The sequence below is a fragment of the Rhipicephalus sanguineus genome, chromosome 4 (genome assembly GCF_013339695.2).
Source record: "Rhipicephalus sanguineus isolate Rsan-2018 chromosome 4, BIME_Rsan_1.4, whole genome shotgun sequence".
Classification (NCBI taxonomy): domain Eukaryota; kingdom Metazoa; phylum Arthropoda; class Arachnida; order Ixodida; family Ixodidae; genus Rhipicephalus; species Rhipicephalus sanguineus.
The window spans coordinates 12,595,373-12,613,227 of NC_051179.1; the positions used below are offsets into that span (position 1 = coordinate 12,595,373).

Genomic DNA, 17,855 nt, shown 5'->3' on the forward strand with positions numbered 1-17,855 from the left:
ACCTAAATCTAAGTACACGGGCCTCAAGCATGCCCCCATCGAAATGCAGCCGCCACGGCCGGGATTCTATCCCGCGACCTTCGGGTCAGCAATCGAGCACCATAACCACTAGACAACCGTGGCATGTAGTGACCACCATTTATTTATTTATTTATTTATTTATTTATTTATTTGTCGCCTTTAACGTCACAAAGAAGCACTGGAACTTTGAGCGAAGCGGTACTGCAAGGCTCTCCGAATTAATTTTGACCACGCAGATTGTTTTCACAAGTGCACGAGCGTTTTTGCTTTTCACCATCATCATGATTCGCATAAAAATACACTCAAAGCACGCACACGCCTGTGCAGTGGTAGCTGCTATAGCTTAGTCAGGAGAGCTGATTTCGTTTGCATGGGCAGCGAATCTTTGATACACTTGTTCGATGCATGCACGAAAAAATCTGCCACGTTGCGAACCGTTTTTAATTGTTTAGATTATTTCATTATATAACAACTCAGGAATGACGGCGTCAAGCGTCCAGAACTCGTTATGCTTCAAGTATTTCGTTAGAGAAATCAAGTAAAGTGCATGGGGCATATTCCAGGCTGCGAATAATAACAAATAAAAAGAGGCTTAAAATGAGTTCAGTTCAAGCCTGCAAGCGCGCGTCACGTCACTACATATGCGGTGTCCTTGTCGTGTTCAAGGTCGGGAAGGTCTTCGCCCGAGAAGGCGCACTGCTTCGCTCGTGCTCCACGGATGAGAGCAGGGCGCCTTTCGCTGACGCCAGCAGCCCGCGTACAAGGCTTATATCATGTTCTCATAGACAAAGCATGCCCGCACTGCTTCGAGAGCTTCATACGGTGAATATAATAACTGTCACACTGTTTCTTATTTGTGCATTCAATTGTTTGCTCGATTATTTTAACGTTCGGGCCAAATATATGCTTATAAAGGACAGGGTGGCCTCACACACGTAAGAAGATGTAACATACAAGTGAGCTAATTAAAATGGGTGTGAATGACGCTGGAAGCGATTTGCTTCAGGCGGGCAGCTACAGTCCTGGAAAATGCGATATTAACGTGGCAGCGTTGATTAAAGATCCCTAGTCGGTGTCGTTGTTGTCCGGGGGCGAAAAATTCCGATAGACGCAAAGAATAAAAAGCCGGAATGAACCCAGGCATTCTTCGTGGCAGTCAGGTGTCACTCTAGTGCTTGAAACTTTTTCTAGGACAAGAAAAAAAAAGGAAAGAACCTCGCGCCAGGAGTCACCAGGCTGAGCAGGCTCCACAGCACAAATTGCACCAGGCGTCTCACCATGTGCATATGGGCGTGCGCACGGGAGGAGGGGGGCGCTAGCGACAGTGCCTTGCCGGAGTGCTGTAGCATATACAGCCTTGCTAGCACCGCTCAGGTGGCAGCTGCGTTTGACCCTTCTGCCCAGCCAGATGCGCGGCTGTGCATCCTGCGAAAAGGGACACTCATTAACGGGGTGAATTCAGTGTAACGTGCGCAAGCATTGGCCAATCACGCTTGGCAAAGTTCGGTGTACGCCCGATAACTCGATCAGTTACCCGTTTGCAACGAGCTGCGCCTGCACAGAACTTGATGGGCAATTTTCCTCGGTCAGCTGGGCGGGTGCCCGTGCTGGCCGACGACACGAGTGGCCGTCAGCTGAGAGAGTGCGTCTAAATGGGCTGATTACAGGGTGTGACCGATCTGAAGGTGTGACCGATCGCGTCTCGCACGGGAAAACACTGTCGCCGACGACGTCAGAGAGTTAGCAGCGCTTCCGTGACGGCCGGCGTGCTTATGGGTATATTTCACGTCAGCTGCAACGATAGCCAATGCATTTGGCTAAGTGGGCTCGCGAGTTGTTTTTAATGTGTTTTCAGATGGCCGTTGTTTTTCGTGCTTCGACCGCAGTTGACCATGAATGAGTATGTGCGTCCTTCTGTATAGTCCATGTAATTTGGTTCCTCTACATTGGCTCCAAAAACACGGAAACTAATTCTGCTCATAGATGTGCGCGTCACCAGCGCGCGTCAAACTCGCGCGCCGTGGCGTGAATGCTGCCCAAGTGTGTCTTGAACCACGTTGCGATGGCAACGTGCATGTATACCCGTTCTCGACCTCGGTACGTGGATTTTCCACATTGCATTAAATGTGATTCGAGCCGTCTGAAAAGCGCCCATTGCATAGCACAAGCCGGACTGCGTCATGATTACGAGGAAATTTACGCAGTCGGTTATTACGTAAAGGACCGCACCGAGAGCTGTTCATGGGAGGCCTTCCCATAATTTATTGCACGCTTTATTTTTCCGTGGGTGCGAAACAATTATTGCGCGAACGCTTCAAACCTAGTGTAGCTTTTACACCCGATGTATGGCGTAATATCAATCATATTGGACACGATGACGTTGCGTAGTGTTCTTTGATAATCAGAGAAAATAGCCGGCCACACGTTCCAATTATATCATCGCATATGTTCAATAAAAACAGTTCCTCGTTTAAAAGAATGAGAGAGAAAGTAGATGATATTATGAAGATTCAGACGTATTATCTGCTCACTCCATTAGCATCGTAAGAGTAAACAAAAACAGCGCATGCGACAGCCTAAGCGATTTCTTGCTTTTTTTTTTTTATGCAGAGTTATTGAGTCTATTCTAAGTGCCCAGTCAGAAAGCTTTCATGTACGGCGGGAGGCGGGGGGGAAGGGGTACATTCCTACTATGTGTGAGCGGAAATATCGCTGTACCTCCCCCCCCCCCCCCTCGCCTCCTTCTTTCTTGCCTACGCCAATGCCGAACTGAAGCACCGCCTATGTAGTCTGGGACTGTCAAGGCAGTGCCTCATTAGAGGCAGATAATCGAAGAAGACCAAAAGCCCCTAGGGTCACATTGTTTTTCTGGCGACTAGCGACTTTTAGAAGAATGGACAATTGGTCAAGTTGGTTAGGCTTCATCCTAACAACAGCGATAAAAGAAAAACATAGACAAGAAAGAAGACAACAGGATCTATGGTCGAATACAACTTCAGAAGTCCGCGGCATTTCTTCCTCAAAGGCGGCCGCATACAAGACTACACCAATGGGCGCGCACTCCACTGACGTCACGAGCCGGACGGAAAGTAACCCACGTACCTACGAAGAACATTGCAGACTGCATGAGCGGGACTATTTTTCTTTAGCCGCGGAAGCGATCGGTGCCGCGCTTCGGTCATCTGGGCGGGGCCTCTGCCGACTACGCCCAGCTTGTGCATTTTGCCAGCCGTGCCATTTCCTGACAGAAGTTCCGAGTCTGTCCTGTCAGAATGGACCGTTAAAGCTGTGCTATTGTTACTGCAGCTTTGCAGAACCTTCTGCCCCAGGCTCGATAACAAACTTTGGTCCGAGCTCCACCACTGGACAGACGCGCTCAGTTGGCGGGACGTGATCATAGGGTACCAGAACCATAGGCGTGCGCAGGGTTCACCATCAGGGGCGGCGAAGGTTCATCGCAGCGCCCCCCCCCCCTCTTAGGTGACTAGGGGGGGGTCAATGTATGGGGCAGATTTTGCGGCCCCCTCTTAGGTTATTAGGGGGGTGCGGCCGCCCCCCCCTGCCCCCCCCTGTGCGCACGCCTATGACCAGAACGTTTTGCAGTAGAGCCGCCAGGCAGTTGGGGCCCTCGGCATTGTATGACATAAGGACGCCCGAAATTGCAAACAGAAGTGGAATGTTGATTGCCTAGCCTGACTGATTCCTTTTCTTTTTCCATGGAGCTCTCTAGTTTTGTTCCTTAGTGTATGTGTGCTTCGTATATGAAATTCTTAGGCCTGAGATACGACACCTGAGACGGGAAATTTTGAGAAATGAGTCGACATAAGCTTTATTTTAAATAACAGGTGTTTCCATCTAACCACTTTGTCCTCCTTGTCATTGCAACAACGACCTTTCCCCCAAGTATGACACAATGCAAAGACCTATACTGCTCTGCAGATGAAAATATTTACAACCAGTACAGCACAATGAAGGGCCTTCAACAAAAATGTCATGTTTAAAGAACAACACGTGCCAACATTTTTATAAATGCACTGTTCGCAGTAACAATTTCAGTTAGTGATTACATAGCTTCTGGTTATACATCTGCCAATGTGACAGTGTGAACTAGCACTCTGAGAAAAACTTCTTTGCAGGTGTTGCAAGTCTTACAGTACAGTTCGTGTTCTACAATCCATAGCAGCAGGACGTTGACACCAGTGCCGACTGCATTGCCGCAATAAACTGACATGAGGCAGCACACGTATAAGTTTAAGTCAAGCAATGTACTGCATGATATATCCAACTTTTCATTTTTTTGAATTAATGCCCCAGGTGCCATGACTATAAGAAAATACTGGCAAGAATCAGAGCGGCCTGGATGATTCATTCAAATAACTCTTCCAAGATGTGGTATGTCGTGTGATGCTAGGAACGGAAGACGGTCATGTGGGAGCAGGACATCACAGCATTGTAGCAGTTCTCTGGGTTGTCTCCCATGTTGCTACTCTTTGGACAGCCCAATACAGCAGCACATCTGGCCCCTGTTCTGCTCACATGTAACAACCTGCTGTGTAATGGCACACTAGGGAAGTAACACTGAAATGGCTACAAAAAAAGCAAGTTGCAAATTACTAAAGGTGCTCCAAGCCTGTCATATACATTTTTTCCTATGGTTTTGTGGGACAGGACCTTTATCCAATGCAAAAAACAAACAGTAAAATATATCATGTCATTAATAGTTTAAGATAAAGCTCAAATAACGCCAAATGTCTTACTTGAGTGCAAGGTCATGACTAAGTACTTGGCAATGCTCAGCTTTATCTCTTGATAGTTTAACAACTCCAAACTTTGTTCATGCTTTTCTTGAATAGTTAATCTGTAACAAAGCAAGTCTGTTGCAATTGCTTTTAAAGCAGGTATTGCTTGTAGCCCAAAATCACTACGATAATGGTCTGAAAGTGCACTCATGATGTCAACAGGAAGTGCCACTTTTCCACTGTAAAAGTGACAGTACCACTACAAACAACATTCCAATTTTTGCTGAACTCACTACAGACCTGAGCAATATTGATGATGAGCAGCAACCCTTTAGCATGGAAGAGCTGTGAATTGCATTGGTATCAAAAATGCAATGTGTATAATGCTGTCATTCAAATTCTGATAATGGGAAAGTTCTTGTGCTGGCTGAAGTCAAATTCTGGCAGCATTGTAGAATCCTTCTTGTGGCCACTGAGCAGAAGTTTCACCACAACAAAGTTTGTCTTAGCCACTTTCATTACACTAGTCAGTTCACTGCTGAGGTCAGGCACATTGTCGAGCAACATGCGTGCATTTTGGAAGCACTTGCAGGCTGCCAAGTACATGTCCTCTGGTGTTGGAGGTGGCTGATACTTGTATGGGTCAGTCATCTCCTTGTACTGGCCGTACTGTACAGGAGGCGGTGTCAGGATGCTATTGAAGGGTGCAAAACGATGTTCATAGCGCACCTGAAAAATATGTGCTCCGAATCAAAAACAATGCTGTCACTGTGCAAGTCACCTGTGAGCTGCATATGCACACAGTCTTGTTTGTAAGCACTAAAGCAAGCGCTAAAACCCAACAAGACAACAAACCCAATTAAAAGTCAGGACTAAAACATGCGAGTTTTAGCACATATTAACAAACTTCACTTAGTGGACCGAACTTCAAAGATGACTTATCAGGTATGATTATCCGTGCTTCTATACTGATGTAAACAAACCCAGCCAAGTCTGAAATCACTGAGCCGGGCTCGACTGGGCTCGTGCATGACACTTTGGGGCACAGTTGCCAGTTCCGTTTATAATAAATGGATTTGGGCTTCTTTTTTCGCCTAGTCGCTTATAGAATTTTCCAGTCGCTTGTTGCGTTTTTCGGGCTTATTTGCATTGCAAATATATTTACTTTAGTGACCATCACGTTCATCAATAAGGCATTTGTCGACGACTTTGAGTAGTTGAGCGTTGGAAGTAAAACATACGTTGGGGGAATCAACAAGTAACGTTAATCATGCACTGGCAAACGTGCATTCAACCAAATGGAGGCTACCCTGGAGACAATATTAAAAATGAAATATGTGCTTTCGTTCATAGTTGTGCATATTTTCGCTGTACAACATAACTGAAGTGATTTTTTAAACTCCCCTTCGTAAGTGAGTGACATTTTTATTGTAATTAAAAATACTTTCAAGAATTGGAAAATTAATTAAATTTCCGCTTCTTTTGGGCTTCTTTGGGCCGCTTTTTTGGGGCTTTTTTTATGATTATTTGCCTATCAGCTCTGTAGCACCTGGTAACTCTGCTTTTGGGCTTGAGCCGATCCAGCAAAATCGCTCCGTGCTGTTCAGGGGCTCCATCTATACTGCTACAAGTAGTTTATGACGATCTGTTGCATACGTTGAACTTTCTGATTGTCATACCAGTCTAGCACTCTCTCACCCTTTCCTTCGGAGTAGCAATTTCAGATTACTGTTTCCTCAATTCAGTAAACACACTACCATACTGACGACGGCAGTTCACTGCAACACAGGGATCAAACCATGTTCACTGTTTATGCTCCCTTGCTGTCTTTCCACGGAAGGCAGCTACAGTGGTACTAAGGTTTTGACTACAATAATGCATGGACCATTAGACCATATGCAAGTGCATATCTAAACATTTCGTGGCCGAGGCACTTCGCAAAAGAAGCATGCACAAGGACAGATTGGTCTTTGGTGAGCTCTACAACTAGCGTCTTCACACAAGATCAATGCATACCTTTTCCTTGTCAAAACTCTGGGCATGGCCTCCGGAGCTTGCCGTCTAGTGTGAAGCCTGCCAGGGTCTTGTAATAGCCACCACATAGATTTTGGTATGCTTGGCTTATGAAAATTTCACGGCTGTGGGGACAGGGCTTCTTGCGGCGTTTGCCTTTCTTTACAGGTCGCCCAGTACGCTGCTGTTCAGCACGTGCTTCCTGTTCCATCAGGAATGCATCAGCACGTGAAAGTGCCGAGATCATCCAGCCATATAGGAACTCGTACAAATACCAGTAGATGTAGCCATATTCATGTGCAGAGTACAGTTCAAGCTCAAAGCCTGAAAGAAGATAGCGAATCATGGTGCGCAGGACGTGGTGCAATACCCAAGTGGTGAAGCATGCCAACTGCTGTTGTGGCTGGTGGGGCAACGACGACTCCATCTTGAGTGAGATGCTGTGCAGCACTGTGTCCAGGCGATCCGCTTCATCCTGCAGCACAGCAAGTTCCTCCAGGAGGTGCGTCAACTTGTCACGCTGACGTGCCCTGTTGTGGCCACTGATGTGCACCATGGAGGTGAAGGGCCGCACGCAGTGGTTGAGGAAAGCATCAACAAGCTCACGGGCATGCGGATGGTTACCGAGGGCATTGTTGCCTCGCTGTGATAGCACAGGTGGTCGGATGAAAGCACGGACTGACTCCTTGAGGACGTCCACCATGGTCAGGTTGCCAAGAACCTTGCCTGGGCAGGGCAAGTACAAAAGCTGGACCACGGACCTGCGTGCACATGCAAAATGCCAGGTTACGAATACCACTTCACACATTATTGGAACTGATATTGGAACAGAACGCCAGTAATGTGTAAATGAAAACATGAGCAGAATCCAGGTGGTCAACACTAAACACATTAAAATGCAGCAACATGAGTGTTTAGTCACGATGTTGCTGGTCATCAGTTTCTGCTGACAAACTAGTACACATTGCAAGTTGTTCAGAGTTGCTACAAGCGGCATAAACTGCGAAAGTGAATCGTTTTGATAACCACGATAGCACAAAGCAAGGGGACACAAGAAAGTCACATGACGACACACACACACAATAGCACTGTGCGCGTGTTGCCGTGTGCCTCTTTAGTGTGCTGTTTCTTTGCGCTACGACAGAAATAGAAAATTTGCCATACCAACAAGCTCGCTTTGCAACTTGAATCATTGTGACAAGCGTACCTCGACAGAACGCACGGCCAGGTCTTGCTAAACTCTCCAAGGAAGTCGATGGCAGAGTGAAATGATGAGCAGTCCACGATTCGGCAAACATGACGCAGCCGACCAATCAAGGCTTCCAGGTATTCCATGGTGTCCTCGCGTGGCTTTATTTTCGTGTAACGGGGAAAAGTCGGGGGAAGTAGCCTCTGGTTAACCAACGGCTCGAATCCCATCACCGTCGGGTAGTCAGCGCGGTTGGTTCCTTCCGCATTGGGGTCGGGCTGCACGCCTAGGGCGATGGTGCGCCGCAGAACGGGCAGCACCTCGAGGCATTGCTGGAGAAGGCGCTCCACTTCTTCGACGCCATCACTTCCCTTCTTGTTGAAAACGATCAGTGCCTGCTGGAAGAAACGGCAGAATTTGATTCTCGAGTAAACAGCCACGGCCTCTTCGTGGCAGGCCAGTTGCGTCGAGTCGAGTTCCTCCCCGAGCTTTGCCCTGGTAGCCTTAACCTTTTTGGAGAGTTCGTCTTCGATCTCTTTCATCATTCCTGCAGCCCGGACTTCAGTGACATCCCAGGCCAATTTGAACCCATACACTACTGGTTGGAAGTCTTCTTCCTCGAATACGGCAGCCTTGGTGACGAAGTTTTTAATCATGTCGACCATTTTGAGGACACAAACCGAAAAAGCCTTCATCACCTTGTCTTCGACTTGGTGTGGTTTGTGCAAGTAGAGGTTAGTGAACACGGTCTGTGCCAGAGAGTGGCCCTCCAGCCAAGTTACGAGGCAGGCAAGTGTCGAGTCGATTATGCCGATGTGTTCCGCCGGGCTCAGATCCGCTATCTTAAGGGCACCCGCACTCACAGCTTGGTCAAAATTCATCACTTTCTTGTTGCCAAAGTTACACATCATTCCAGCGTCCATTTTCGGATCCATCATCTCAATCGCCGACATGGCTTCGAACAGCGTGAACATGTCGTCGTGGACGAGCTCACCAAGTTCAAGCTCCCTCGTGGCTTCTCTGAACTCCTTCGTGATGTCTTTCCAGCAGTAGGTTGGTGCTGGCGGATCATTTTTGCACAAAAGTGCGTTCTCTCGGCCACTGTCTAGAAACGAATTCTCCTCGTCAGCCATTTTAGATGATAACGCTCTCGATGGCGCTGCTGAGTGTCCATCTAGTGCCGAAAACTGCCCAAAACATCAGTTTCGCTTTCGTAGCATGTGCAAACTCTGCAGTGCAAACTTTGAAAGCGTCGTTGCTTTACTGTGGCCGCACTGCACTCTAGAGTTGAGCGACATAAAAAAAATACATTTTGGGTGCTGCCCTGTTCTCGCTCAAATTTTGCTGAAAAGTCACATTTTGTGTGTGGTACTCAGGACAATTGCTTGCCAAGCTTTAAAAAATAAAATGCTGCAAATAAAAAAAAGTCTCTGCTACGATGACCATAGGGTTACCATACTACTTACTCTATGACGATGACAGCAATGACAGCTCTCGCACTAAGCACAGATTTGTGCAGCCGCCTCGCGGCAAGTGCGAGAGGCAAATGACAAAAAGACATGGCCTTGGAGATTTGTGCAGCGTGCCAAAGCTCGGAGGCTATGTATGAGAGGGACGTTGAGCGCGAAACCGGCGAAACTTCAAATGACACTCTTGCTAACGTAATGCCGTATGCCGTGCATGCGGCTGCTGCCGTCGGTGTGTGTAGATTGCCGTTTTTTCTTTGCATCACGTGTATGTGGGCACTGTGTTATGGTTTTTCGACGTCCTAAACGAGCTGTGCTGTCGAGAATCGAGCTGTCAGACGATAGTAGGTCGAGAAGCTTCCACTGCGCTGTGTTTGGCTGAGATAACAACTGTCGTACAAAACTGGCAGCCAAACCATGCGAACTGCACCTCCAGCCGTGGCGTCTTTGCGGTCGAAACTTGTTTAAGCTACATCGGTTCCCCACAGATGAAGACCAGCGACGATTCTGGGTTTCCCGCTTTAAGAGAAAGAATTTTGTGCCACCAGCTTGGGCTCGCGTCTGCTCCGAGCATACTGTTTCCGGCGAACGTTCGGTCACCGGCTGTGCACCTATGCTCAACCTTGGATACCCGCGAAAGGTGCGTGTGTCCAAACTTATTCAATTCCTTAGCACACGCGCTTAATTGGTGTGATCGCGTGGGCAGTTACCTAAGAGAAGGGGAGGGGGAGGGGGCGAATCTGCACCATACTTTGACTTAGCAAGGGGGGGGGGGGCTGATGGGGAACCCTGCTGTGGTAGTCACTGAAGTTTGAGCTCACCCGTCGTACAACTGCTTGTTATCCCGCGCAACGATCAGGGACTACTATAGCTTTTCTACTACTACGACGACGCGAATCAACACAGACATCGGTGTTTGTTGCTCGCTTCGTTCCATGAACATTGTATTGCATCGTGCCAAGCGAAACCAGGTGGTCCGGTAAAGATTAGGGTTGCGTTAAAGTTAAATAATGATGGCGCAGAAACCCGAGCGTTACAGAAAACGCTCATGTGAGTACTTTATGTGCAGCGGAACGATGACCTGCGTGTTCGCTCGTCTCCATTTACGTTTCATCTACTATTTCGTGAGTTGCCCTAATAGTTACCGCTTGCGCAGATTCCCAGACCACCTCTAAGGCCAGATGTGACAAAACATAAAGACAAATTACTAATTTACACGTGCTGCGTGAAAAGTGCGTTGAAATTGTATTCACCTCCGATGTCTATCGTTGTCGCAGCTGCGGGGAAGCCTTGTGGCCCGCTGCCTCTTGTTGTCTCAGCCATTGTGAAGCTGACAGCTTAACAATGACTTACTAATGCCTTTCCACTCGCGAAGCGTTGTGCTTTGCCCATGTACCGCGAGCAACAGCAATAAGTTGTGATAAAGTGTGATCGTAAAATTGGTGTATAATGAAGAAACGCGTCTAATGGTTGAGGCATGACATATCGATAGTAGTGGAACCGCAACAGTTGTCTATCGTGTATACTCCCGCGTGTGCCGGATGAGCAGGCGGCGCTATCATATCTGCGCATGCGCAAATAAGTTTTTGTGTCTACTTTCTTATCCATCGCAGTGTTCTCTTCTGTTGGGTCCGTGTTTGCATACCTTGACTTCTTTTATGCTCAAAGTATTTACAGGTTTTAATTAGTATTCTGAAAACCCGCACGTTCGGCAGTATTGTTCAATATATCTCTTTTTTCCGTTCTTCACAATATGTCTGATAAAATTCATTGTTTAACTGTTCATGCATCTTTCAAAAGCGCTCATACACCACTGCGAGCGGCGAGTATCGAAGCGCAAGTCGTTCCCACCGTGAATAATGGATGAAACAATGGTCACCAAGTACAGCAGCGCGATGCTGAAATCGCCAATATTGTAGTCACTACGCCATCAGGGGGGGCGAAGGTTCATCGCAGCGCCCCCCCCCCCCACCCTACAAAGTCAGCGTATAGGGCAGATTTTGCGCCCCCCCCCTCTTAGATGATAGAAGGGCCAATGTACGGGGCAGATTTCGCGCCCCCCTCTCAGGTGATTAGGCCCCCCCCCCCCCTGTGCGCACGCCTATGACTACGCCCACTAGCTCTTTCAGATGATCGCAGCGTGTGTGTCGCAATGCCATTGTGCGGAAGGCGCAGAATGGTACAGCCTGCCTTACCTCCGTTGTGGTCTTCGCTAACGCGATGGAAATACAGTGCCTTCAGAACGACGAGCAGTCGATGATGAAGGAAGTCGTGAGGACAGGACGACGGCTCAGGCACGACAGATGACGGGCCGCGTTCCTCGCCAAGTCGAGAATGACATGCATTGTCGTTCAACGAGCTTTAGAAATTTCCGCTGTTTTTTGCGCATACCGCAACAATGTCAGATTACGCATCACGACGTAGTTGGGGCCCCGGTCTAAATTTGACCACGTTATGGGTTCTTTAACATGTTTAAAGAAAAGCGGCGCACAAAAAATACGAAGACAAAAAAGAGAGTTGGGCGAGTTGGTGCATATGAATATGCACCAACTCGCCCAACTTTCTATTTTGTTACAATATATTTCTTTAACATGCGCCTGAATTAGACCCCCACATCAGAATGCGGCCGGAGCCTGTGAGCTTGTACTTATCAGCGCAACTCTAAAGTGTTAACTTGGCCTGGTAGATGCATGTATAATGCAAAAATTGGATAACACCGCAAGGAACGGGACAAACAAACTGAGACAGATAAATTAAAGGGGATTGTGGTCTGTGAACTAATGCGCGAACATTTCATTGTGACATATGACTTATTAAAGGAGCATGCAGTGACATGAAATTTCAAGCTTGACATGTGGCCTTCACTCGATAGCTTGTTATGCACAAGTTTTTTGAGCGAAGTATGAATTGCGTCCGTTGCGTAGAAGTTACCTTATTTCCAGAGTGGAACAGCGTAGCGTACGAAAGCTCAACGGTGCGTTCAGCACCCTGCGACATCGACAGTATTATGACGTGTTCACCTGGCCCCCAGGCGTTGATGCGCCAGTAAAGATAACGTTATAGTGATATATATGTTCTAGTTCACTGTAGATTACGTCAACGATCTCAGTGTTGTCATCCTGGTGCCGACTAGCAGCGACGCCTGGCAGTGGCTTCACTTCGGTTGTCTGGGTTGGTTGTCTCAAGTCCTGCGTCTTCGCCGCGCTGCTTCGAATGAATTGTCGTGTGCTCGTCAGAGTGTGATAATTGGGAGCGACGATCTCAACTGTATTATGTGCCAGCATGTCATGAAACAGTTGTGCGCGTCTTGCACCAGTGGCGTTTCAAGTACCGCAAGAAGGTATGTCTTTGTCGCGGACAGCTGCAAAGTTGGTTTATAAAAGCTTCCAGGTAGGACTGCGCATGCAGTTTACTACTCTTGCCACGCTAATCACTCCTTCTATCTTCCTTTCTTCTATCATCTTTACTTACCCTTCCCCATTCCTAAGGGCGCTGAGCCGTGCCCCCACGACGGGAGGCAGAAAATAGCGCCCCTTTTCATTTCTTTCACGACTCACTCTCTCTCTCTCTCTCTCCACGCGTCTCTGCGATGCATTGAACGTTGGCCTTACCAACGCCTCCTCAGGCGCTGGCCTTACACACCAAGAAAATGAGCTGTTCTTTGGAGCTTGATAAACGCGCCAGCACGGACGCCTGGCTGGGGACGACTCTCGCAGAACGTCGACAGCGTTTATGTGTGTGTGTTGGGGGCGAGGGTGAAAGACGGCGAGCCCGGCCTAATGGAAGAATCAGCAGACGCGAATGGTGTTCTGAGCAGTGCGGACGTATTTCACCTTTAATAAATTGTTGAATAAATCGTTCGTTGTTGTTAGTCACCGGACTGCTTACTTTTGTGAACAGGATAGGAGCGCCTGTCCTGCCCAAAACGTTTCTTCCTGTTCTGTGTTCTTGCCAGCCGGCATGGCCCAAGCGTGCGTCTCCAGGTGCCTACTCGTCGTTGGTGGGACCGGCGTCGATTTCAGAATTGCTTCTTTGCAGAGGATTGAAGCGAGAATGATTCGCGACGACGCGAATCGCAACGATTTCCAATACCTCAGTATTTTCTTCATCACTTGTAGACACTGATGACGGCGGCGACGACGGTGGTGGTGACGAAGACATGACTACACGTGCGCGCCTAGCAGAAGAAATGTCAGCTGAAACTCGCGTCACCGTTTTGTGTGGCCGCGCGATCAGATGGGAACCCTTTCGGGGCGTGACCTCGCGGCAGCGCTGCCAGCTCTGCAAACTGGCGGGCTTTGCACCTGTTTTGAACCGCGCTCGTTACTGGTCATACTAATCAATATTACAGATATTGATTCATCCCCCCGCGGCATTATCAGTGGTGAATCGGTACTAGGGGGTCGACAACTACATGTGGACGCATGCAGTTGACATGCGTAACATGCGTAAAGTTGTTGTCACTGCTCCTTTAATATTTTCCTCCTCTGCATTCTAAGAATCCTTTCGTATATAGCACAAAGTACATATTACTCCGTGCGAAACAAAAAACTGTGGTTGACAGGCAGCTCTTCGTATGTCTCAGCATGGTTGACCTTGCGCTGTCACCCAGTTCTTTCTCTATAAAGCCACCGCGACTGCTTGAACGCCACTGTTTTTAATTTGAATAAAACTCCCACTTGACATGCAACGTTCACCATGTCTGAAAGACGTCATTAGGTCACCTATCCTGTTGTGATGCTTCATTTCGTTTTCAGGACTCACAAAAGCTTCGCCTACGCTGACTCCCGCAGTGTGAATGACTTTCAGTGGGGCTTCCTTGTGCAGATGACAGCACCGTTCTTATGGTGGCATCTATAGTATAAACCAGTTATCATCAAAATGTAACGCTCTCTTAACAAAGTTATCTGTATGGTCGAAGGAAAATCTCTTTAATATGAATGCTACAAAGATGAAGGTAGTAAGTTTTCATGCGAAGAACAAGGTAACATTAAACTATAACAAAATTTTGGAGGGTCGAGAAATATAGATTGTTGGCAGACCTATTTTTCAACTACATTAAGCTGGGGTACACATGCTAACTATTAGTCCAAACATTTATCTTCTGTGATAAGAGTCGTTGTCGTAGCATGCTCCCAGCAGCCGCCAAACCAAAAAAAAAAAATTATGACATGTTAAATTAGCAGCGTTTGCCATGGTGTACGGCCACTAAATACAATGTAAACAGACGTTTCACCTTACAGAAGATGATTATTCGTCATGACGGAAACCTAGAACCTTTGTCTACGACTAAAGATATATATATATATATATATATATATATATATATATATATATATATATATATATATATATATATATATATATATATATATATATATATATATATATATATATATATATATAAATTGTTTAGAATATAGAACACCTTTGCACATGCCGTTTATTATAAGTGATGCGACTTCTGTTCACGCTTGTAGCTGGCTTCACTGCACGTCAGCATATTTAGAGCACTGCCTACCTATTTCTTATACACAAAAAATTGGGGCAGCTACGCAGTTGTGGTGCGAAGACTGAGGAAGCAGCGGAGCTGGTGGCGTTGCCCTCATCCTTTCCCTTACCCTCACTTCCCACCCCTTGCTGTACTGTACTATACATGGCTATATGCTTGCTCTCTTCTCTAACAGCGGAGCTGTTTTAGCCGGCCGCAATCTGTCCAACGCGAACAAAAAAAAAAAAAAAACCTCCGCGCCGCGATTACGTCACCGCGCGTTGCCTAGCAACCAGTTGCACAGCTGTGCGTCTGCTTCGCTATCACACACTGCTCCGCCACCAGCCCGCCTGCCTGGACACTACGCGCAGCTGACGTGACGTCACGGCCAACTGCGCGTGCGCTCCTTCGTTCTGTAGCACCAGACGAAGACAAGGGGGGGGGGGGGGGCAAAGGAGGTTCACACTGTCGATGAGGAAGCCGCTTACCGGGAATCGCTGCGCGCTGCCAAGCAAGGCTGCTGGACTCGACTCGTTTAAAGGGACACTAAAGAGCAAAACGATTTTTCTCGCATTAGTAAAGTAGTCTTCCACGATACCAAAAACACCACGCTTTCTGCGTGAAGACGCTTAATAAGCGAGAAAACGCGCAAAAAGAAAATACAGGTGGCGACGCCACCTTGGAATTCCCACACCATTTGCCGTGACGTCACATATTTTTGACGGCGCCTGCTTGGGCCTACGTAGTTCCTAATCGGTTAAATCGAAGTACATTGTCCTCTGAGTGGGCCAGAGACTTGACATAACGAGTTTGTGGAAATTTCGTCGAGCCAGTGGCGCCAAAATACGTTAAATGCTCTTTGAAGTCTTTTACGTCACGAATTTCAAAGTTCGGCGCGAAATTTGAAAATGAAACTTTGAACTTGATTTTCTCCTCTAATAATAAACCCATGGCGGTGAAATAAACTACACAAGAGTTCTCCGAGCACACTTTATCAATCTAAACCGATTCATTGTTTCTCTTTAGTGTCCCTTTAAAGTAGTCCAAGGCGTAGTACGGCCGAAACGGCGAGATACGACTATGCTGGAACTCGGCATCACTTGGCATTACTTCATATAACTTAGAATCACTTTTCATCACTTCGTATGACTTCGGACCACTGTGCATGGCCAAGACCAGCTAGGACCCGATCAGCTCAGCTGTGCCTTAAAGGGGTGGTGCCATTAAATTTCGAGGCTATAACAAGCCTGTTGTGGGTTTCCCCTGTATGCAAGGACATTCCACACGAAGGGTCGGACACAGCAAACGTTTAGAATATATTTTAATTCACTTCCAAAGTGTACCTAAATGCCCATTCTCCCGATCGAAACCCATCGCTAGCGCGCCAACTCTGACGTAGATCTGTAGGATGGGCAACGAAAGTTGTAGTGACGTCACACCAGATCTGCTGTAGTAACGTGAGTGACGTCCTCACATCCGTCACTTCCGCAACGTACGTACCGGCTGTAGTGAACTAGAATATATTCTAATTCACTATAGTACCGGCAAAGCATCGGTTGCTACATCACTCGCCGAGTTTCGATAGCTTCCTGGCCAAGTGCGTCACAGCCTTGTGTGGTCACGTGACCACGCCTCCTACACTTCTACGTCACTGCCCAACCTCGGCGCCCAGAAACCGAAACCGAAAGTTGTCCACATCAAACGGCGATATTAAATTATTTAGCGAGAATACATTAATCTTGGTGCGTGCATCGTGCTTCCTGGAGCTATAGGAAACGCTTACAGCAAAGAACGCGCAAGCCACAAATTTGGTGGCACCACCCCTTTAAGCCTTGCGCCACTAGTCCAAGCTACACCCGGCTTTTTCTTTCTATCTCTCTTTTGTGTCTGTTGTTACCTTTTTCTCTGTCTTTCTATCTTTTAGAGCGCTGCTCTTAGGCGCCCGTTTCTGCGTTGAGCGGCGTCGCCGTCGGTGGCGTAATCGATAGACATGAAAAAATAAAGTTAGAAAATAAAATACCCAGGATCGAATGGGGTTTAAAACCCGGGCCCTTTGCGTGGCAGTCGAGTATTTTACCGCAGAGTCACGCTGGTGCTTGAAACTCATTTGCAAAAAGACTCTATGTACAGGCGTCCTGTCGGGAATGGAATCCCGTTAACCTATGTAATATAGCGTGGCAGAAGAGTAAAATAACAACCAGTCATCACACAATGGTTTAATGCTTCCTATCCACTGCAAAGTGCTCAGCCATAATTCTTCATTGTCATCAGCCACATGCATCATCAACAAAGTGCACATCATACCTTACAGATGTGCAGCGGGCACCTCGCTTCTCTGCAGAAATTGTGTGCTATACGCTTACGTTGCATTGCAAGGTCTTTTAACACAAAAGTGTTTTATGCCGGGGTCCACAAAGCCTTTACTGACATCATTTCCGTCACGGATGTGACGTCGGTAAAATGCACACGAACAGGTGACAAAGAAATAACAGAAGAAAGAATTTTGTTGATATGAGAGTCGAGCACAGGACCTCCGGTCGACGACGATAGGAGCAGCGCGCTCAGAGCACTACGCCACCGACGCTCACGCATGAGCCGTTACAAACGCGCCTTATATATCTTTCATACCTTCTCCCTGTCACAGTGACCTTCGCTGGCGTGGGGTGGTGCCGCCGTCTTGGAGAGGTGAAGTAAAACTTTGCATCATGACACTAACGAGTTGCGAGATGACGCGGTTCGGTGGTCTCAGCGCAGCGGACGCTGGCTCCCTGATTTCCACTCCATATCATTTCAATACAGTGTAGAGTGAGTGTTTTGTTGCATGAGATACGCCAGCGGGCAGCGGGACGGCTTCGTGCGTTCACTGCTCAAGCTACGAGCTCTGCGCCTCGCGTTCCTGAAGCGCTGTGTGGCAGTGTATGCACGAGCAGAAGTGT

At 47.5% G+C, this 17,855-nt stretch overlaps 1 protein-coding gene and 1 long non-coding RNA gene across 2 annotated transcripts; one reads left to right on the plus strand and one right to left on the minus strand.

The window, feature by feature from the left end:
- The first annotated feature begins 3,926 nt into the window (after positions 1-3,926).
- Positions 3,927-4,238, plus strand: LOC125758006 (uncharacterized). The gene is made up of 2 exons (XR_007415689.1): positions 3,927-4,064; positions 4,142-4,238. It is a non-coding gene; the product is annotated as an uncharacterized LOC125758006 (long non-coding RNA).
- A 111-nt stretch (positions 4,239-4,349) lies between these two features.
- Positions 4,350-9,123, minus strand: LOC119389409 (N-alpha-acetyltransferase 35, NatC auxiliary subunit-like). The gene is given in 4 exon segments (XM_037656642.2): positions 4,350-5,489; positions 6,777-6,791; positions 6,793-7,534; positions 7,981-9,123. Coding segments are annotated over 4 exon segments (2,208 nt in total). The 5' UTR covers positions 9,096-9,123; the 3' UTR covers positions 4,350-5,153.
- Positions 9,124-17,855: the final 8,732 nt, after the last annotated feature.